Source organism: Phascolarctos cinereus, unplaced genomic scaffold, assembly GCF_003287225.1.
Source record: "Phascolarctos cinereus isolate Bilbo 61053 unplaced genomic scaffold, phaCin_HiC Scaffold_4;HRSCAF=312, whole genome shotgun sequence".
Taxonomy (NCBI): domain Eukaryota; kingdom Metazoa; phylum Chordata; class Mammalia; order Diprotodontia; family Phascolarctidae; genus Phascolarctos; species Phascolarctos cinereus.
In genome coordinates this window covers 723,578,565-723,601,076 of record NW_027555847.1, presented here as the reverse complement: position 1 = coordinate 723,601,076, position 22,512 = coordinate 723,578,565, and the positions used below count along the sequence as shown (strand labels likewise).

At 53.8% G+C, this 22,512-nt stretch overlaps 1 protein-coding gene across 1 annotated transcript; it reads left to right on the top strand.

Annotated features, from left to right (window-relative positions):
- Positions 1-59: 59 nt before the first annotated feature.
- On the top strand, positions 60-19,443 carry TRMT2A (tRNA methyltransferase 2A). The gene is given in 13 exon segments (XM_078154471.1): positions 60-242; positions 1,071-1,705; positions 3,477-3,585; positions 6,322-6,460; positions 6,463-6,502; positions 6,995-7,109; positions 9,854-9,969; positions 10,233-10,344; positions 14,199-14,321; positions 14,785-14,860; positions 15,250-15,366; positions 15,537-15,633; positions 16,163-19,443. Coding segments are annotated over 13 exon segments (2,154 nt in total). The 5' UTR covers positions 60-74; the 3' UTR covers positions 16,470-19,443.
- Positions 19,444-22,512: the final 3,069 nt, after the last annotated feature.

The window sequence follows — 22,512 nt, the reverse complement described above, 5'->3', positions numbered from 1 at the left end:
ACCGAGGGAGGTGGTTGGTGCCTCAGGGCGGGACGTGATGACGTATATGGCGCGGCTCCGCCTCAGAGGAAGGGATGGCTTTGAGAGGCTGGCGGGCTGACACAGACGGGGTGGGGGGGTGGAGGCCGGGGAGGTGCGACTGCGTGGAGGCGTGGTGCGCCTGCGCGATAGTGGCAGTGGTGCGCCTGCGCGGTGGGGATGTAGCCGGAACGCACCGGGGTCTGCGTGTCCTCGATCTCAGGGTGAGGGTCGAGAGCAGCCTTCCTGGGGCCACGGATTCGAGCCCCACTCGGGTGTCCAGAGCAGGTCGGCGCCCCCGAGGCCAGCGCGGGTGCGTGGTCTGAGCTTCCCATATCCCACCCAAGGGGAGGGGTCCGTCCCGCCCCCCATCCACAAGAAGCCCCCAGTCTTTCCCTGGGCCGAGGCATCTCTTGGTGGCCCAGGTCCCCTCCGGGGTCTCTGACACCCCTAGTACTGAGGACCATTCCTCCAGCCCCCTCCCCACAACAGCTGCTCCTCCCCAGGGTGGGGGGCTTCCAGTGCTCCCCGCCCCCAGCTGCTTCTTGTGGGGTCATAGGTCTGGGACTGGCAGAGGCCGTGCAGACTAGGGGGACTTAGTCTGGGTACTGCGGTGGTCCCCTCCGCCTTCCTGCCCAGCCTGCTTTGTGCGCTAGGGGTGAGTGGGGGTGGCAGGGTGGGTCCCTCCAAAGAGGAGGCCCCCGGGATTCAGGAGGACTTGCCCAAAGGTGTGGAGGAGCAGAGCTGGGTCTTGAAGCCGGGTCCTCTGCCTCCGATCTGGGGCTCGTCTTGTACCCATTTCTCCAAGGGCCCCCAAGACGTCCACCTGGTCACCTCTTCCCAGAACGGGGCATCTTGGCTGGTCCTTGCCTGAGGGCTCAGTGCCTGTGGTTCCACAGATGGCCACCTGGGGTTTGACAGGCTTTGCCATCCCGTGACTCTTCCCCCGATGGAAGCCCAGTCGGAGCAGAAGCAGCCCGGAGTGCCACAGATGCGGGTTGGCCGCCCCTGGTTGGGAGAGTGGGCTGATGCCTCTTCTTTTTTCCCTGCAGAGGTGGGGACGATGGCAGAGGAAGAGGGGGCAGCTAGGGGAGACCCTCCCGCGAGCCTGTGAAGGTGAGGGAGGAGATGCGGGAGACAGAGGACCCCCCGGACGGTGCCGAGAACTGCGAGGAGGCCCCGGCGGCCCAGGCATGTACCGCTACATCAAGGATGACCTGTTCACCTCCGAGATCTACAAGGTGGAGATCCAGAACGTGCCCCGCTACGTGGGTTTCAATGACGTGAAGAAGTTTCTGGCCAAGTATGGCCTGCACCCGCACAAGACCAAGCTCTTCGGGAAGCAGACTTTCGCCTTCGTGACTTTCAAGAGTGAGGAGGAGCGGGACAAGGCCATGAAGGTGCTCCACGGGGCGCTGTGGAAGGGCCGCTGCCTGAGCATCAGGCTGGCCAAGCCCAAAGCCGACCCCATGGCCAAGAAGAGGAAGAGGGAGGGAGAGGATGGGGGGCAGGGCGAGGCCAAGCGGCCAGTCCAGGGGGCCGCGGTGGCTGCAGCGGCCTCCTCAGCCGAGGAGCCCGTGGCCAAGCAGATCGCCGACGTGGTCACCCCCCTCTGGACCCTCCCCTATGAGGAGCAGCTGGAAAAGAAGCAGCAGGAGTGTGAGCAGGTCCTGCAGAAGCTGACCAAGTAAGTCCTGGGCGGGGAGGGGGTGTGCGGCCTCATGTCCAGGGCTGAGAACCAGTGAGCTCCCCCTGCCGGATTCCCCCTCCGTGAAATGAGTGGGCTGAGGGCCCCCGGACGAGGGTGCTCCCTTGGCCCCTGAAAGGGGAAGGGGCAGCTGCCCGGGCGGAGCCCTCCCTCCGCAAGAGGCTAGGAGAGCTCTGGTGATGGCTGGCTCACTATCTACCAGAGCAGCCCGTTCTGTCTTGGAAAGTTGGTTCTTTCTCACCTTGACCCGATGAGCTGCCCTGGCTGCTCCCCATGTTCAGGCAGCAGATTTCTGAAGCGCCCCCAGTGTGTGGGAGGGTGCAGAGGTGGTGCCTGTCCCCCACAGAGCAGCCGGCCCAGGGAATAGGGAACGGCCAGGAGCAGCCTGGTCAGCCCCGCCTCCCTTGGATTTGGCCATTCTGTGACACTGGAAGGGGCGGTCTGGGGACCCACCTGCCTGGGACACCGGCTGATTGGGACCCTGGACAGATTGCTTCATCTGAGCCTCAGTTTTCTTATCTGTAAAATGGGGGTGTAATAGTGTAGGGAGTTGTTCTCCTCGGGTTGGAAGGAGTCTGGAGACTGGATGGAAAGAAGTCTGCAACCTTTCAAGCACTAGCTAAGTGTCCTCTGTTATTGTGATGCTAAGCACTTAACTCCTTGCTAAGCTGGAGGACTACCTCTGCTCCCACGTACTCACAGTCATGCATTCATTCAGCTAACATCTGTTGGCCGCCTGCCCTGTTGTGGGGTATGGCTGCAGCTCTGCGCCCATCCTTGGCTGGAGGGAGTCCTGCGGGTCATATCCTCTGTGTGTGTGTGTGTGTGTGTGTGTGTGTGTGTGTGTGTGTGTGTGTGTGTCCAGCCCATTCACAGGGCCCCGTTCATAGTCAGACAGCTCTGAGAGTGTGAGATCACTGCCGTTCTTTAAGCTTCAGTTTCTCCATCAATAAAGCAAGTTGGTGGTATCTGTAACTGGAAGGAGGAGGCTCCAGGGCCCCCACCCTAGTCCCTCATCTGAGGCCAACTGCCAGAGAAAAGAAGGCCCTGGGAATGGCCAGAGGTGGTTAGCTCCCCACAGCCACCTGCAGGACATTCTCAGTGTCTGTTAAGTTATTTCCTGGTTGGAGGATGGGAGAGCTGTAACAGCTTTGGGGATCAGGATGGAGCGTCTGAGCTGTGCCCCAAAGGGACAGGCTCTGTGGGAGGTCGCTCCTGCCCGCCGGTCTGATTGGCTCATTGGAGGTGAGGGAGTCTGGCCATGAATTGTCAGATAAAGGACCCGCTCATGCAGCACTTTGGGGTTTATAAACCATTTTACACATGTGATCTCATTTGAGGTCACGTGACTAATCTTAGTGTTGTTTTATAGATGAGGACGCTGAGGCTCAGAGAGGTCCAGTGACTGGCATGTGGTTGTGGAGCCAGTGTCTTTCAGGAGCAGGATTTGAACCCAGTTCTTAGCAGCTCTGGTGTGCCATATTGCCTTATCAGGATCTTGCCAGGGCCTGAGTTTGGGGACCAGCCCCTCCCGTTGCCCTGGGGTCTCTGGACCCTTCTGTGACCAGCACAGCGCAGGACCCTTGGCAGGTCTGGCCCTCTCTTAGCTCCCTCAGGTAGGGCTGGTCCACCCGGGAGACCCTGGCGCGGAGGAACTGCGACTTGCTGCCCTGCGGCCTGGGGTGGGAGGCCAGGAGGCAGCTGTCCGGTATCGACCAGGCTGAGCATCCCCTCGTCTGCTGTCTTCCAGGGAGATTGGGAACAACAACCGTGCCCTGCTGCCCTGGCTGTTTATGCAAAAACAGAAATTCAACGGGATCTGCTGCCCCCTGGAAGGTGTCAAGGCGTCCCCACTTCAGGTGAGGTCACGGGGGCCGCTCCTGGCTTGGGAAGTGAGGGCACTGCCCTCTCCAGGCTGGGCCTTCTGCTGCTCCCTGGTCTGTGTCCACGGAGGCTCCGGTTGGCGTGTTCTGATGGTGCTACGTCTGCCAGGAGGTGCTGTCCAGTACTGACCTCTTCCCTCCCTCCTCACAGGTCCTGCCTTGCCTCCTGGAGTGGTAGGTTTAGGAGGGGCCTCAGAGCAAACGGGAGCCCTGTGTTATCATTTTGTTTGATTTTTAATTAAGTGTGTTATTGGAAACTTACCTTATTTCACCACAGCATCTTCGCCACGGCCTAATTGTTGCATCCTGGTTTTGGTTTTTTGTCTCTCTTTTCATCATGTAATGACGAAGTGCTGTGCTGTCATTCTGTCCCCACGCTGCTCAAAAGGTAAACAGAGCAGCAGCGTATTCCCTGAGGCACGTGGATGTGCATTTCTCTCTGGCACGTTGCAAGCATCTTTCCAAAGCCGAGTGCTGCTGTGCTAACAGTATTGTCACTCACCCCAGTGAAGAGCTGCCACGAATATGTCATGTGATGTGGTCAGACTCGCATCTCCCCACGCTGGCTAAATTGTCCAGTTTGCCTGCCAACGATACAGTTTAGCAGGGAGTGATTTTTAATTAATATTGAAACAAGTTTTTTTAAAAAACTTCACATAATGCTCACACCCCACTTTTTTGCAAAAGAAATGGCATGAGCTCGGCAGTGATTAGACAGTGAAATATGACACTTTTGCACATCAGTCTGTTTGTGACTCACAAATTCATCTCCGCCCACTTTCTCGTTCCCCACATCTGTGTCTGTCAGGACTGATAGGTGTCCTCACTGCCTCCTGCCCGGCCTTCCCTACGACCACGCACGCTGGCCAGAGCCGTGGCCGGGGCCGGCTCTGTGGTTGGAGCCATCTCTGTGTTTTCCTGTTTCCTTTGTTAACGTCACTGTGACTTTCCCTTGTCTCCCCTTGTGACAAGGTGAACCACCATGGCACTGTAGCCTCTCTAAGCCATTGCCTCCTTTCCATGGCTGCCCCTGAATTATGGGGGTGAGAAACTGAGACCCAAAGAGAGGCAGGACCTTGCCCAGGGCTACGCAGGTGGCTGTCACGACAGAGCTGGGATCCGTGCTCCAGCCCCCTGGTGGCACGAAGCCCAGAGTGCCTGTGATGCCTTCGGCTGGATGGGCGTGGGGAGGGGCCGGGTTTAAGCAGCGTCTTGCAGAGTCAGTGGGCCGCGGAGGGGTGAGGTCCTCGCCCAACTCCTGGCTTGGGGGAGCAAGAGGTGGATCCAGCAGTGAGATTAGCCCTGCTTCTCTGTCCCCTCTTGTGTGCCCAGTGGAGCCCCTCCTCATCAGGGCACGGGGATCTCCCCACCAAGCCTGGCTATGTCCTAGTACCTCTGGGCACCCGGTGAATCTTTGTGGACTGGAGTCAGCCTTCAGAGACCCCCACAGAGGTGACCAGGTCTCCTGCCCCACCTTCCTGGAGCCGGAGTGTCCCCAGGGCTCAGAGAGCTAGCTACCGCCTTTGGGGCAGGGGCGGGGAGGAGGGGGTGTCAAGCGGACTGAGATTTGCCTTCTGGACAGACCTGCCAGGGCAGGTGGGGAAGGGGGCTTCTGCTTGGCTTCTCCTGGGGGGCAGGGGAGCTGGCGATAAAAAAATGAAAACTAGCGACAGATCTCCAGAAGGACCGAACCCTGGTTCTGCCGATCACGCAGTAGCAGTGAGGGCCTGCCTCAGCCCGTGGACTCCTCTGTAAAGGGGAGAGGGCATAAGGGGATTTTGAAGTCTGTGATTTAGGAGAGGCAGCCCGGGACAGGCTGGACTGGGCAGGCGAGTCCTCGTCTTCTCTCTGGGCCCCAGTGTCCTCATCTCTAAAATGAGGGGCCGAGCTCCAGGCTCCCTTCTGCCTCATCATCTGTGGTCCAGTGAGTGTCAGCGGGCAGACCTGGAATCCCCTTCAGAGTGTCCCTGACAAGTGGTCAGTCTGCCTGGGAGCCCTTCAGAGGGCTTGAGGACAGCCACCATTAGTCTTCTGTGGGGCCTGGCTCTGGCCCTTCCCCGTTCTCGGCACCTACCCTGGGCGTTCTGCTGATCCATGTACTTCCAGGACCAGCCAGGGCAGAGGCCTGCACTCCTTCCTGCTCCTCGCTTGGACTCTTCTCATGAAGAGAGGGCGGTCCAGGGCCCCCTCGACTAGAAGGTGTCCATTCCACTCTTCATGTCCTTGATGGCTTGTTGATGGCCTTCATCATTCCAGGCTGTGGAGGATGCTGGCCTGCAGACCCTGACTTCCCCTCCCTCCCTCCTGAGTACTGAATCTGTACTTTAAACCACGTCACGAAAAGGGAGAAAATAGACCCTTCCCCTTGGAGATGTGGGCCTGTGGGTGTGGAGCCCTGCATACATTGGCTGTCCACTTGTACTGAGGTGCCCTTTTTTTTAACCCTTCATTACAAGGGCTGATTCTCGGGGGGGTTGGTACATGTACATGAGCATGGGGGGGGGGGTCCTTAAAACCAAAAAGCTAACAATTGGAGCTTCTTGCAGCACCTTGACAGAGGGGTGCCAGGCCATCTCTCTGTCCTCGTGCTCGGGTGAAGATCCCGCTGAACCAGACCCTTGGGACTGGGTGCTTTGGACTCAAGCCAGGATTTCAGTGCGTTCTTGTGAAGGGAAACAGAGCTTGGCCAACGTGTCCGTTTTCTTTCCTCAGACCGAATACCGCAACAAGTGTGAGTTCCTGATTGGCATGGGCGTGGACCAGGCAGATAAGACGGTGGGCTGCCGCCTGGGCAAGTACAAGGGCGGTACGTGTGCGGTGGTGGAGCCCTTTGACACCGTCCACATCCCGCAGGCACCAAGCGTGTGGTCCGGGCTTTCCAGGAGTACATTCGGTGTGTGAGGCCTGTGGGAGCTGAGCCTTTCCTGTCCCCTCTCCCCCCAGTTAGCAGAACGGGGCCCTTGGAGAGAGGAGGCCAGCCCTGGACTGTGGCCTCGTGCTCACAGCCTAGGGTGGTAGATGTGGCTGAGGAGGGAGGGGGAGGGGCTGGACAAGAAGAGCTCTTGGCGGCTCCCACAGAGAGAAGATGGGGAGGCACTTTGCAGCCAGCCCCAGGCTTAGCGAGCGGAAAGGTGTCCTTTTGAGGCCAGGTGAGGACAGTTGGACATGTCCAGATTTGCTGCCACCCCTCGGACTTTTCCCAGAGCCTGTGGCTGGATACTGACGTTTGGCATCCCTGTGTCTTGGGTCTCTCTGTCCCTAGCTGGATCGCTTTTACCAGGAGCTGGCCAGCTTCACCCAGAGTGAAATCAGAGGAGTGCTCTCTGGAGCCCTGGGGGCTGGGTGGGTCTGTGCTGTCCCTGATGTTGGGGGCGGCTCTTTGCAGGTCGACCCCCTACTCTGTGTACAGCCCGGAGACATACGAGGGGCACTGGCGGCAGCTCACGGTGCGCACCAGCCGCAGTGGGGAGATCATGGCAATCGTCTACTTCCACCCCCAGGTACTTGCTCTTGAGCCTCTGCCTGCGAGGCCTTTTTTGGCCTCGGAACGCTTCCCCGGGAACGTCCCGGAGGCCTCGGAGAGAAGAGGGATAACGACGGTTCTGGGCCTGCTGCACTTGAAGGCCCAGAAGACACATTTTGAGATTCTTGGCCACATTTTACAGATGAAAAAACAGAGGCTCAGACAGACAGGGACATGCCCAGAGTCCTCCAGCATGAGAACCTGCCCCAGGTCTTGTGTTCCTGGTTCTTCCTTGGGCCTGGCAGCTCCATGGGCTGTTTTGTTCTCTCTCTTTGAAAAGGAGGGTTCAGCTCTCGTTTACAGGTGCATGGGCCCCCACGTCCCATCTCTGACCCGGCCATGTGCCCCCTCTGTGCCTGTTTAATCTATAAAATGGGGGCAGTCTTTGGACTGCCCTTCTCACAGGGTTCTGAGTGACCCTTAAAGGGAGCTGTCCTTGTTACTGTGGGAGAGGAGGAGGAGGAGGAGGAGGAAGGTCCTAGAGAGAGCTGGAAGGGGCTGCTCAGGCCCCCTGCTGTGCCCCCTTCCACCTACAGATGGAAGAGCAGAGGTCCAACAAGGTATAAAGTCACCTGAGCCAGGACCATGGCTAGGATTCTGGATCTGGGCCTGGAGGAAGACCATGGAGGACTGAGGCAAAGCCCCTCATTTTACAGATGAGGAAACTGAGGCACAGAAAGAAGGGGCCCATCTCCTCGTGGTACTGTTGAGACAGAGGACAAAGGGTTCAGATTGGTCACTTTTATTGCAGGCCAGACAAGCTTTTGGCCAGGCCCAAGCTGGGAGTGGGGAGATCCCTGGCAGTGGTTCTCAGCCCCTGGGAGAAGGAGGGACCCTTGGTGAATCACTGAAAATCAAAGCCTTGGAAAGGAGCATGAAGGGTTTCCCTCCTCGCTGAGCCGGACTCCGTGTCCTGTGCAGGATGTCCCTCCTGTGCGTCTGGCTCGTGCCCCTCAGGCACTGGCCGCGTTGCCGCCGGGAAACCTGAGGCTCGGGCTGGGGCTCTGGAGAGGCTTTGGGGAGGCCCTGCAGTAATCAGGGGCCCTCAAGAAGGTCAGGGGTGCTCTGGAGGCAAGTCAGGAAGGCCTTAGGGTGCTAAGAGACCAGTGGAAGTCACAGCTTGGTGGCACTGGGCGTGGAGGCCAGAAGACCTGGGTTCAAATCCATCCTGAGACGCTAATAGCTGTGTGACACTGAGCAAGTCACTTTGCCTCAGCCTGCCTCTTTTTCTTCATCTGTAAAGTGGGAATGATAACATCCCCTCCCTCCTAGAGTTGTTGTGAGGATCAAATGAGATAATGGTGGTAAAGCGCTTAGCACATAGTAGGAGTGGATGTAAATGTTAGCTATCGTTATTGTTATTATGTCAATAATAATATTGTTGCTTTGCAGATGTGATCTCTCAAACCTCCCATGAAGTTGGGGCTTCAGAGATTGTCCATCAATCCATAAACATTTATTAAGCTCCTACTGTGTGCCAGGCCCTGGGGATCCTGGGGATACAAAAGGAGGCCAAAGCCAGGCCCTCCCCTCAGGGAGCTTACAGTCCGACAGGGGTGACCAGCAAACAAATATGTTCAAAGCAAGCCCTGTGCCTGCGGGATAACTAGGAAATAATGGACAGAACAAAGAGGGCTGGGGAAAGGCTTCCTGAAGAAGGCGGGGTTTTAGGTGGAACTTGAAGGGAGGTCAGAGGTCAGAGTGGAGGAGGGAGAGCTGTCCAGGCACAGGGGAGGGGCAGCCCGAAGCTGAGAGATCGAAGGTCAATTTTGTGGACCAGCCAGGAGCCTGTGGGGCAGGTTATGGAGGGCTCTGAAGGCCAACCAGAGTGTTTCATGTTTCGTCCCGGAGGCCATAGGGAGCCACGGGGGTTTACTGAGGACGGGGTGACTCAGTCTTACCTGCCCTTTGGTGGCTGAATGGAGGGTGGTCTGGAGTGGGGAGAGGCTGGAGCCAGGCAGAGCCACCTACAGGTGATTCTGATGGTCCAGGTGTGAGGGGATGAGGGCCTGCACCAGGGTGGAGGTGGCATCCCAGGAGAGTGGGGAGTGAATTCAAGAGATGCTGCAGAGGTGACATCGACGGGCCTTGGCACCAGCTTGGTTATGGGGAGTGAGATGTTGAGGAGTCCTGGGTTGGGGCCTGGAGGACTGGGAGGAAGGCGGTACCCTCGACAGTAATAGGAAAGGGAGGAGGGGCAAAGAGAAGGACGTGTTGAGTGTAAGGTGTCTCCTGGGCTTCCAGGGGAGATGTCTGAGAGGCAATAGGAGATGTGAGCTGGGAGGTCAGCAGAGAGGCAGGGGCAGGACAGGCAGGTCTAAGAGTCATCAGCACAGAGATGGGAGCAGAGCAGAGGGCCCAGGACTGAGCCCCGAGAGTCACAGATGGTGAGAGGGCGTGACCTGGAGGACGATCCAGCCAAGGAGGCAGAAGGAGCCAGGGTCGGGGGGAGGGGGGAGTCAAGGAGAACTTACAGATGAGGAAACAGGCTCGAAGGAAGCAACTTGCTGCCCAGGTGGCATTCCTAGTCTCCCTGACGCCTCTGAGCTGCTCCAGCAGCCAGGACGCTGCACTCTTGGCTCAGCACCTGTCTGATTCTGCCTGGGGCAGTGACCCCCTGAGTGCTGTCCCAGGCTAACTGACCTCACCAGCCTGGGCCGAAGGCTCCCCCGTCAGTCAGGCCAGCACATCTGAGTGTGGCCTTTCCTCTTGGCCTTTCAGAAACTCAGTAAAGAAGAACTGGTGGGACTGAAAGCCTCCCTCAGTCAGCACTTCATGGAGGAGCCCGGCCGGCTCAGTGGGGTGACCTCTCTCTACTTCGTGGAGGAGGGGCAGAGGTGAGGCATCCCTGGGCGCGCCTGGCCTGGCCACGGTCTGGGGAGGAGGAAGAGGGCAGCCGCGGGGCCTGGCTGAGTGGGTGGCACAGTCGCTGGTGTTAGAACAGGAGAGGGCTTGGGGAAGAAGGTGAGGCCCAGACCCAGGGTCCCTCCGTGAGCCGATTGGTGGCTGTTCTGTGACTTAGAGTCTGAAGAGAGGGACCCCTGTGTGTCCGCTCTGTCTTGCCCCATGCTGGAGGCGTCTTCCTGTGTTCTGTCCTCAGAAAGTCTCCCAACAGAGAGGACCTGCCCTTGGAGCACATTGCGGGAGAGAAATATATACATGAGGAGCTTCTGGGGCTCAAGTTCCGGATTTCCCCTCATGCATTTTTCCAGGTATGGCAGCTAGCATTTATTAATGCCTGCTGTGTTGTGCCCCAGGCACTGTGCTAAGCCCCTGCCCAGAAGGAGTTTCCTGTATAAGGGGGGAGGGGGCACAGAGACAAGTGTGTACGATGGGAGGAAATCAGCAGAGGGAAGGCATCAGGAGTGTGAACCAGTGGGAAGGACTTGTGGAGGTCTGAAGCCAGGAGAGGAGGAGAGGGCTACACTCCAGGCATGGGGGGCAGGGATCCAGGTCTTTGGATCGGAAGGGACCCAGAGGGACCAAATGTGGGTGGGTCGGAGGTGGAATGAGGGTTTCTGTGAGAAGGCACAGAATATTTCAAGCTGAAAGGACCCTGGAGAGCCTTGTAGAGAGACCTGTGGAGCAGTTCTGGGGACTCCTCAGGAGGGGGAGGGAGCCCACAGGGCAGCTTGTCGACACCCCCTTCCAGAGGGAGGGGTGGGTTGTGTGTGAGGCTTTGGGGTCCCTGGTGAGGGACTGAGGCCCTGAGAGGGGAAGGGACGTGTCAAAAGCCACCTTGCAGCTGGTGGCCAGAGTCCCACAAGGTCAGGCCCAAGAATGACAAGGCTGAGCCTTAGCTGCTGCAGGCTTTCACACCTGGTCCTCTGGGAGCAAATCCATCAGCGTCCCCGTGGCCAAGCAGTGTACCTCGGTTTCCCTGTCTGTATTAGGTGTCCACTCCGTAGAGACATTAGATCAAAGGCCTTAATCGCAGTGTGACCCGAGGCAAGGCCCTTCCTGCACTCATTCTGCCTCAGTTTGAAATCAGTTCAGAAGACAGGAAGGTGCTGCTTGTCTAAGGCCCCCGGCTTGAGGCCGGCTTCACGAAGCGCCTCGCTCCCGGGGCCGGTCACTAGAGCAGCAGTGATGGTCGTGTAGTCACTCTGAGAGACAAAGGTGCCACACAACGTAGATCCTGTCAGGCTGTGGTTTTCTGGGTCCGTAGCACCCACGGTCCCCGTTTCTGTTTGAGTTTAACATCACTGCTGTCACAGGTTGGAACCCCCAAAATAATGACTCTTGATTCCTTAGCACTTTCCTCATGACAGACCTGCGAGGTAGGTCGTGCATGTGGTGTTATTCCTGGTTTTAGGGTAAGGGAAGTGTAGCTTTGAGAGTGGCAGGGACTGGCAGGGAACCGCTCAGCTGGGAAGCATCTGAGCTGGGAGCAGAGCCCAGGCCTCCTGCCCCCTCTCTCTGCTGTCCTTGGAGGAGAGTTTGGGGACAGGGCTGACCATTCCCCCTGACGTCCACCAGATGTGACTGGATGGCAAGGGCTGGGTAAGAAAATGGGAGGGTTTGTGAAGGCCTTGTACTGCAGAGCTGGGGGAGAGGCAAGGATGGAGGCCAGGCTGGGCCTTTGGGGGGACGTAGGAAAGGAGGCTCTTCTGTCAGGTTGGACTAGGGAGCCACCGAGGCCCCTGCCGGCTCTCGCACGCTCACCCGGAGTCGTCAGGGCTTTCCGGGAGGTTTAAGGGGAAGCGTTTGGCCTCACCCAAGGAGGGGCCTGAGCTGGCTGCCCACCAGAGGCGGCAGAGCTAAGCTGTCCTCGGAAGGAGAGGCAACTGTGAAAAGCAGGGAGGGCTGCATCCGCTGCATCTGTGGAAGTCCTTGTTTTGTTTGCTGTTTAAATGAGGATTTTTAAGATGGAGGAGAAGAGCACGGGCAGAATTTAGGAAGAAAGAAGAGCCTGAGGGCACAGGGAAGAGAAGGGAATGCATAGATAGCGCCTGCTGTGTGCCAGGTGCTGGTCCCAGTGCTTTACAAATATCTTCCCATTTCATCCTTACAACCACCTGGAGATGTAGATGCTGTTATTATCCCCATTTTACAGTTGAGGAAACTGAGGCAAATAAGGGTTAAGTGACTTGCCCAAGTGACACACTAGCCCACACAGCTAGTGAGTGTCTGGGGCTGTACAGGAACTCGAGTCCTGACTTCATGCCCAGTACTGTACCCACTGCACCACCTAGCTATCACGAGGCCAGGGGTGCCCGGGACTCCAGTTCAGAAGAGGAAAATAATTCCGACACTTCAGAGCAGAGCCTCAAAAAAAAGACAGATTTCCCACTAGATCCAGTAGAATTCCTAGAAAAGTCATGGAAGAAGTTTTAAATGGCCTGAGTGAATTGAGCATATTAAAGGAAAGCACTGGGAAAGATGTGAGCTGTGGAGGAGAAACTCAAAAAGAGAATTAATTAAGAGTTTAACGCAACAGGCAAAAAACTGCGTCCCTCCAAACTAAAATAGATCAAATAGAAATGAATGACTCCCTGAGAAAATAAAAAACCAAAAATACAAAGTCAAAAGAACCTGTCACGTGCCGATCAGAAGCGCCCCACCTGGAGCAGAGAGCCAGGAGGGAACCTGAGAATCAGCAGACTGCCCAAGAGCCAGGTTAGCCATTTCAAGGAATCTTGAGAGAGCACTGTGGTGGCCTCTCAGAAGCGTGGCAAGCAGGTGGAGCGGGGACGCTCCAGGCGGGCAGCTTTGGAGGAGGCTGTTTGTTGTGGCATCGTTTTATTTCCTTTCTTTCCCCTGGGGAGGGAGACTGGGGCTGTGCTTACTGATGGTGGGGTGGGGAGAGTTAGTTTTTAAAATGGAGTAAATGGAAAGGGACCTTACAGGGGGAGGCTGCTGTGAAGAAAGCCAGGGAACTCCAAGAGTGGGATGTGAGGAAGGGTGTTCTGGTCAGGAGGGTCAGCTGACCACACAGGCACAGAGATGGAACTGGCCGGGAGGCCGGGGTCGCTGGATCGGAGTGTGTTTTACGGAGTGGTGTACGGAGGCAGGAAAAGGAGGAGGGGCAGCTTGTGGACAGCTTGGAAGGCCAACGAGAGCATTTTGTATGAAGCCTGGAGGCTGTGCTAGGGAGTCACAGCAGTTTATGGAGAAGGGGGATGACATGGTCAGATGATCTGGAGGCAGCAGACCCCTCCCCGCCCAGGCCGTGGCAGGGGTCCATGGTGAGGTGATGAGGGTCTGCACAAGAGGGGGAATCGACAGGCCCTGGCGCCATATTGAATGTGGGGGTGGGGGATGAGAGTGAGCAGTCCAGGATGACTCCTGGGTTAGGGGCTGAGGGATTGCCCTAGACAGTGAAAGGGAAGGTGGGGGAGGGGAGGTTGCTCCAGTGTGCACATGTTGAGTCTAAGATGGCACTGCCTGTAGAAGCTCATCAGTCAGCCACACCCCTTCAGCTCATCTCCCCATGTCTGCCCCACTAGAGCAGGAGCTTCTTGGGGACGGGCCACCTCTGCCCTGCTTTGTACATGCAGTGCTTAGCAGAGTGCCTGGTGTATGGTAGGCACTTCGTCAGTGTCTTGATTCTGCCTCTGCTGGGTAAGGAGGGGCCACGGACTGGGGTCTTTTTTTTTTTCATACGCTTTTGAGTTGAAAATTTTTCTCCCCCTTCCTCCCCCCTACCCTCCCCAAGACGGCACACAATCTGATATAGGCTTTACATTTACATACCCGTTAAACATATTTTCACATTAGTGAAGTTGTAAGTACAAATTAAAACCAATAGGAGGAACCATCAGAAAGATGAAACGAAACTCAACAGAAGGTAAAAATAAGTGATAGCGATTTGACTTCCATAGTTCTTTCTTTGGATGTGGACAGTTGGGGTCGTTTCTGAGCAGCTCCAGATCTCGGTGTCCTGGGGCTCACCCAGACACATTGGTTCTGGGTGGTTTTTGCCCAGCTTGTTCCTGGGGTCTCTGTGAGTGGATGTGAGCCTGAGTGAGTCCTTGTCAGCTCTCCGGGTGGGCCTGTGGAGGCAGCAGGAGAAGGAAATGGGGGCGCTCGGGTTCTGGCTGTCATCCCAGCTGTGGTTCACCAGGTGAACACACCGGCCGCTGAGGTCCTCTACACAACCATTCAGGATTGGGCGCAGCTGGACGGGGAGAGCACCGTGCTGGACGTCTGCTGCGGGACCGGCACCATCAGCCTGTCCCTGGCCCAGGTGAGCTTGAGCCTCTCTCCTCGGGGATCCCGAAAGGCACCTCTTTCAGGGCCCTGCTCGACTGGCTTCGATGGTCCTGGGTGACCTGAGGAGGCGGGGCCTGGGCTGCGACAGCGGGAGAGGGGGGACGTCCCTTGTCGGAGAGTGAAGAGCCAGGGAATGTCTGACCGATAGTCGTGAGCTCTGGGACCCGAGGCAGACACCTCCACTGCCTTGAGCCTCATGTTCCCCACCTACAAAATGGGAGGAGCACTGGCCCTGGCAGCCTCAGAGGCAGGAGGGCCCCTTCCTGACCCCTGCTGGCTGTGTGGCCCTAGGCCAGTCTGTGCTCATCTTAGGGCCTTCCTTGAGTGACAGAGGAGGGGCTGGCTTCCCTCAGTGGAGGGGTCCTCGCACCAACGGAATCTCAGGTCCCCAAGTAGGCTCACAGGTGGATCCTGAGTCCATTTCTCCTCCTTTCTAGAAAGTGAAGAAAGTAATTGGCATCGAGCTGTGCCAGGAAGCCGTGGAAGATGCCCGAGTGAATGCCAAGATTAATGGTTGGTTGGTCTTACAGCCTGGCCTGGGAGGGAAGGGGCATGGGGCTGGAGGAGCAGCCATTCCTCTGTGTGTGTGTGTGTGTGTGTGTGTGTCTATGTCTGTCTGTGTCTGTCTGTCTCTACACATATGCAGGGGAAACAAAGTGCCCTTCTAGTCATATGGAACAAGATCAGACCATGGGGTGGCCTGGGAGAGCAGGAGCAGGAGCTCTGGGGACAGGGCAGGTTAGGCTAAGCTTCTGGGAAAGAAAAAGAGACCCCTTGAGTGGCCTGTGACTCAGGGGACCTTGCTGTCCTCGGGGTCCAGCAGTTCTGGGGTCGGCTGTTGGAGCTGCCCACATAGCCGGGGATGCTGGGGCCTAGCTCTTGGGTTTTTCTCCCCCATGCAGCCCTGGACAACATCGAGTTTCACTGTGGCAAGGCTGAGAACCTGGTCCCCTCCCTGATGAGCTCCTTGGCCTCACAGAAGCTGACTGCCATTGTGGATCCACCCCGAGCAGGGCTGCGTGAGTGACAAGGACTTGGGGTGGGCACATAGACTGGGCAGGGCCCAGCAGAGAGGGCCTGAGGGGCAGAGACGGAAAGGAGGGCCACCCTGGGAATGCAGTGTGGCCTCTGGCCCGACCTGGCCTGCTGCTGCCCTTCCTCCTCACTGACCTCTCTCCCCTCCGTTCAGACTCCAAAGTCATCCTGGCTATCCGGAGAGCTGAGCACCTGAAAAAACTACTCTATGTCTCCTGCAATCCCCGGGCAGCCATGACAAACTTTGTGGAGTGAGTTCTGCTTGGGCCCCTCTTGGGTGTGGGGAGGAAAGTGTGGAGCCTTCAGGGATGGGGAAGCAGGGCCTGGGCAATCCTCCGGTCCCCCGCACTTTGGCCATTCCGTCCCCTCTGCATAAGGGGCTCGGATCAGGAAGATCTCCAGGACTCAAGAATTTGTGACCGAAAGCAGGTTTGGAGTTTGCTAAAGCTCAGCCCTTCGCACTCACAGGCTGGGGTCCCATGATTCAAGCTGCCTGATGGAGGCAGCCCCACCCAGCCTCTTACCAGCCAGGGTCCTCTCTGGGTCTCCGTCTCCTCCTCGGTCAAGCGAGGGGCTGTAGGAGTGCCTCTGAGTCTGGTGAGAAGGGGGCTGAGGGCCGCTGGATTCCCGGAGCCTACCTGGCCGCTCTGCCCATTCCACGTGCTTAGGCCCTTTGTCCTGAGGCTGCCCCCTCCAGAGCCATTGCACTGGGCAGCAGGGCCAGTTGCAGGGAGGGGAGGAAGCCTAGCTGGACACTGATGCCCCTCTTCTCCCCCCTAGCCTTTGTCGAGCTCCCTCCAACAGGGTGAAGGGCTCTCCCTTCCGCCCAGTGCGGGCCGTGGCCGTGGACCTGTTCCCACAGACCCTGCACTGTGAGATGCTGATTTTGTTCGAGAGGGTGGATCATCCCAATGGCCCTTCAGCCGCTGCCATGGGGGGCTCTTCCCCAGAGAGCTCCCCTCCCCTCCCCCATCCCCCTGTTGCTGGGGGGGCCCAGGCAAAGGACTGTCCAGACACCACTGAGGCTTCTCCCAGTGACCAGCGTGGAAGCCCAGGCCCCCTCCCTGCAGCAGCCTCTGATTCATAGCAAACTCCATTGGGGACCCCTCCCCCACACCCCCACCCGGACCAGGAAAGGCCGCGGAGCCATCACACGGGGCCAGAGCCCAGAGCTGGTGGGACAGGAGAGCAGCAGGACCCGGCAGACTCCATGGCCATGGCGGGGGGTGGGGGGGAGGGAAGCGGCAGTCCTGGGTGGGGGCTGGGCAGTCACCCCACAAAGCAGCTGAAATAAATGGTTTGGGAGTTAATGCCTTGCAGGGTTGTGGCGCTCCTTCTCAGAAACTGCGGCTGGAGCCCGGGGGGGCGGAGCCCGCTGCCCTGCTGTCAGGCTGCCTTCCTCGGGGTAGAAGGATGACTGCTAGTACTCATACCTTACGTGCCCTCTCATGCGGTGCCAAGACCTCCCTGGATCCTCACAGCTGTGGGAGAGAGCTGGTGCTCACGCCCATTTTACAGATGAGGAAACAGAGGAGTGACCCCCTAAAAAGTGCCTGTGGCAGGATTTGAATTCAGGTGTGCCTGACTGCAGTTCCAAAGGTCTATCCGCTATATCACCTGGCCGGCTTGATTGACTGTTTCCTTTGTCGCAGAATACTCGTTCTGTTGCTTGATTGAGATGGCTTTTTTAATTGGGAGCCTTGGCCTGTCGGCTTCTGGAGTTGCTCCCAGTCTTCGCCCTCAGGCCAGCAGGGTGATGCATTGGGCGCTCGTGGGGCCTCCCCTCTGCCTTCGCCAGCTCCATCGTCCAGAGGTCCAGTCAGGTTCTTTGCTTGCTCAGCCAGTCTCCCCGGTCCTCTCTTTGACTGATGCCAGCAGCACTAATTCTGCATGGAGGCTGGCCCCCGGGCTGCTGGTCAAAGAGGGGGCCTCTGTGGCTCTGCCTTTTGTTTCTGGCTGCCTGGCTCCTCCTGCATGGCATTTCCAGGGCCCCTCCCTGTCCTGCACTTTACCATTCCACAGCCACCCCCTTTCCTCTGTTCCTCAGGACTGAGCTGGTCTTTCATCATGGGGCCTCGGCTTCCCTGGGGATACCCTTAAGGAGTTAATGCTCCATCTACCGAGGGTCACAGAGCTCGCTGGTCCAGGGTACTGAGAGTGGGCTAATTCAGGACGAGGGTGCCTGGAGCCAAGGGACCTCCATGAAGCCTGGAAGCCCCACCAGACAGCTAAAGGGTTAGGGATCCCGGGGCCCTCCAAGGGCTGCAGGAACACGGGACATGGCAAGGGTGGGCACGCTGGGGACCCTTCTGGGGCAGAGGGTGTGAACAGCTTAATTTTGCCTTTTCTGGTGTGATTCCAGATCATTTTCTACAACAGCTGGAAAAATTCCTAGCCCCCCCAGACCTGCACCTGTGAGCTTATGTTCCCAGAAGCACTCCCTCCCGCAGCTGTTACTGCTTTCATCCTTTGACTTTTTTGTCTTCTCATGGGCAGGAGATAAAACCTCAGGGGTGTTTCAGGTTGCATTTTTTTCTCGGTGATTTTGAAAACTACCTGTTCATTTCTTTTGATCAACTTTAGGGAAAGGCTCTTATTCTTACCTAGACTTATCAGTTCCCACATATGTACATATATAAATGCATGCATGCATTCCTACTTACACACACACACACACACACACACACACACACACACACACACACACACACACACACATATATATAGGCAGATGTATATTATTTCCTCCCAATTATATGTTAAAACAATTTTAACATTTATATTTTTTAAAGTTTTGAGTTCCAAATTCCTATCCCTCTCTTCCCCCTTCCCTGAAACAGTAAGCAGTCAGATATAGGTTATACGTGTGTAAGCATGTAAAACATTTACAAGAAGACAAATTTTAAAAAAGAAAGAAAAAAGTGAAAAACAGCCTGCCTCCGTTTGTATTCAGACACTATCGGTTCTTTCTCTGAAGGTGGATAGTATGCATTATTGTTCATTCTTTGGGATTTTCTTGGATCCTTGGACTGCTGAGAATAGCAGCTAAGTCATTCACATTTGATCATCATACAATATTGCTGTTGATACGTACAGCGTTCTGGTTCTGCTCACTTCATTTTGCATCAGTTCATGTAAGACTTTGCAGGTTTTTCTGAAGTCATCCTCTGTCATATCTGATAGCACAATCATATTCCATCACAACCATACACCACAGCTTGTCCAGCCATTCCCCAGTCAATGGGCATCCCCTCAATTTCCAGTTCTTAGCCACCCACAAAAAGAGCTGCTATCATTATTTTTATACAAATAAGTCCTTTCCCCCACCAACCTTTTTTTTTTTTAAGTCTTTGGCATACAGGCCTACCGGCTCTTTGGGCTTAATTCCAAATTGCTCTCTAGAATAGTTGGATTAGTTCACAACCCCACCAACAGTGCATTAGTGTCCCAGTTTTCCCACATTTATCATTTTCCTTTTCTGTCATATTAGCCAATTTGATAGGTGAGGTGGTAGCTCAGAGTTATTTTAATTTGCATTTTTAAATCAGTGATTTAGAACATTTTTTTGTATGACTATAGATAGCTTTGATTTCTTTGGCTGAAAACATTCTTTGACCATTTATCAATTGGAGAATGACTTGTGTTTTTATAAATTTGACTAAAGTTTGAGAAATACAGTTGAGAAATGAGGCCTTTATCAATTTGCAATTTTTTCCCCTCAGTTTTCTGCTTTTAATTTTGGTTGCATTGGTTTTGTTTGTGCAAAAACTTTAATTTTATATAATCAAAATTTTGTTCTATATTTTGCAATACTTTCTATATTTTCCTTGGGCCTAAGTTCTTTCCTTATTCATACATCTGATAACTCTGTGGTCTCCTAATTTGCTTATGCTCACACTCTTTATGTGTAAATCATGTACCTATTTTGATCTTATCTTGTTGTAGGGTGTGAGATGTTGGTCTATACCTAGTTTCTGCCATACTGATTTTCCGTTTCCTAACAGTTTTGTCAAATAACGAGTTTTTATTCCAAAAGCATTTGTCACTCTTTGCATTTATCACACTTTAGATTACTGTGGTCATTTTACTCTAAAGTAACATGTACCTAATCTACTGATTCGCTACACTACTTCTTAGCCAGTACTAGATTGTTTTCATAATTACCACTTTATAATATAGTTTGAGATTTGGTATGGCTAGATCAATTCCCTTCTTAAGGATGTTTACTGGGAAAAATTTTTTTCCAATCGATAATTCCCTTATCCTAGCAACATTGAAGGGGAGGGTGGTAAAAGAGGAAGGATATAAGCAATTATGAAGCTCCTACTATGTGCCAGCACTGTGCTAAGCCCTTTCCAAATGTCTCATTTGATCCCCATGACAACCCTAGAAGGTAGCTCCTTTAATTATCCCTTTATAATTGAGGAAGTGGAAGCAGGGAGAGGTTAAATGATTTGCCCGTGGTCTCACAGTGAGTGTCTGAGGCTGGACTTCAATACAGGTCTTCCTGATTCCAGACCTATCACTCTATCCACTGTGTCACTAACTTCCTGGTTTTGTTCACGAGAAGACATTTAATTATGATTCATTGAAAGTCTCTATTTTAATAAGGCAGAGCCAAGATGGTGGAGAAAAGCCTGGAAATAACCTCAGCTCTCCCCAGTTTCCTTCAGAGACAACATTAAATCTGAACAGATTCTGGAATGACAGAAACTACAAAAAGATGGGAGTGAAACAATTTTCCAGCCCAAGATAACTTAGAAGGACTTCAGGAAAGATGTGTCTCACTTGGGTCAAAGGGGAGCCCAGCCCAGCGCAGGCAGTGTCTGGGCAAGCCAGTGGGAGGCTCTTAGCCACAGCACAGATGAGCAACTGGGGCCCTTTTCGGTCCTGCCTCAACAGGCCAGCTGTGAGGCCTCCAGCCCCAGCACAGCAGGCAAGCTGCCAGCCCTGGAACCCAGAGCACAACAGGTGTGGCTACGCTGGGATACCCCAGCACAGTGGGTAAACTGTCAGTCCCCAGAGACCCCAGCACGGAAAACCAATGACCTGGCCCCTGGCCCTCAGCACAAGAGGCTTGGGACAGTGGCCCCTGCGCCCAAGGAACAGAGGTCAACTTTAAAAGTTGCAAAATAGCCTAAAAAATGAGCATAAAAGAAAAAAAACCAGAAAAGAGCCCTGATTATAGAAAGCTACTATAACAACAGGGAAGATCCAAACACGAACTCAGAAGAGGACAATGTCAAAATGCCTACATGTGAAGTGTCAAAGGGGAATATGAATTGGTCTCGACCAAAAAGTCTTAGGAGAGTTCGAAAAGGATTTTAAAAATCAAAAAAGCAAGGTGAAAGAAAAATCGGGGGAATGAATGAGAGGTATGCAAGAGAGAGTCAACAGCTTGGAAAAGGAAGAACAAAAATTGATTGAAGAAAACAATTCCTGGAAAAATACAATTGGCCAAATGGGGGGTAAAAAATCCACTGAAGAAAACAACTTTAAAAGTAGAATTGGCCAAATTGAAAAGGAGATACAAAAGCTAACTGAAGAAAATAATTCCTTAAAAATTGGAATTGGGCAAGTGGAAGCTAATGACTGAGACGTCAAGAATCAGTCAAACGAAATTTTTTTAAAAATGAAAAATTAGAAGAAAATGTAAAATCTCACTGGAAAAACTGACCTGGAAAATAGATCCTGGAGAGATAATTTAAGAATTATTGGACTACCTGAAAGCCATGATCAAAAAAAAAAGATTCTGGACAGCATCTTTCAAGAAATTATGAAGGAAAACTGCCCTGGCAGCCTAGAACCAGAGGGTAAAATAGTCATTGAAAGAATCCCCCTATCACCTCCTGAAAGAGATCCCAAAATAAAAACTCCTAAGAATATTGTAGCCAAATTCCAGGATAATCAGGTCAAGGAGAAAATACTGCAAACAGCCAGAAGGAAACAATCCAAATATCAAGGAGCCACAGTCAGGATTATATACAGCTTCTACATTGAAGGATCAGAGGATTTGGAATATAATATTCTGGAAGGCAAAACAGCTTGAATTACAACCAAGAATCAACTATCCAGCAAAACTGAGTATAATCTTTCAGGGGAAAAGATGGACATTCAATGAAATAGAGGAATTTCAAATTTAACTGATGAAAAGACCAGAGCTGAATAGAAAATTTGATCTTCAAATACAAGACTCAAGAGAAGCATAAAAAGGTAAACAGGGAAAAGAAAAACCATGTTATTCAATAAGGTTAAACTGTTTTCATCCCTACATGGGGGGATGATACTTGTAACTCTTGAGAACTGTAACTCTATTAGGGCATTAGAAGGCATGTACGTAGACAGAGGGTGAGGGTAAAAGTTGACTTTGATGTGATGATACAAAGGGGTGAAAGGGTTGTGAAAAAAAAGGATTGTACTGGGAGAAGAACAAAGAAGGAGGCAGAATGGAGTAAATCATATCACGTGAAGAGGCACAAAAGACCCATTACAGTAGAGGGAAAGAAGGGATGGGGTGAACATTGAACCTTACTCTCATCAGATTTGGCTCAAAGAGGGAATAACATACACACTCAGTTGGGTATACAAATCTTACCCTATGGGGAAGTTGGAGGAGAAAGAAAAGGGAGGAGGGTGGCTGGTAGAAGGGAGGGCAGATTGAGAGAAGTGGTGGTCAGAAGCAGAACACTGGTGAAGAGAAACAAGGCGAAAGGAGAGAAAAGTATAAATGGGGAAAAATAGGATGGCGAGAAATACATAGTGATCTGAACTCTCCCATAAAACTGAAGTGGATTGAAAACCATAATCCTATAACACACATGAAGCAAAAAGATACCACAGAGTAAAGAGAAAAGGCTGGAGCAGAATATATTTCTTTTCAGCTGAAGTAAAAAAAAAAAAAGCAGGGCTATTGATCTCAGACAAAGTAAAAGCAAAAATAGATCTAATTATAAGAAACAAGCAAGGAAACTACATCTTGCTAAAAGATACCATAGATAATGAAGTAATATCAATACTAAACATGCACCAAGTGGTATAGCATCTGGATTCTTAGAGGAGAAGTTAAGTGAGTTACGGGAAGAAATAGTAAAACTATACTGGGGGGGGTGTCAGCCTCCCCTCTTTCAGAA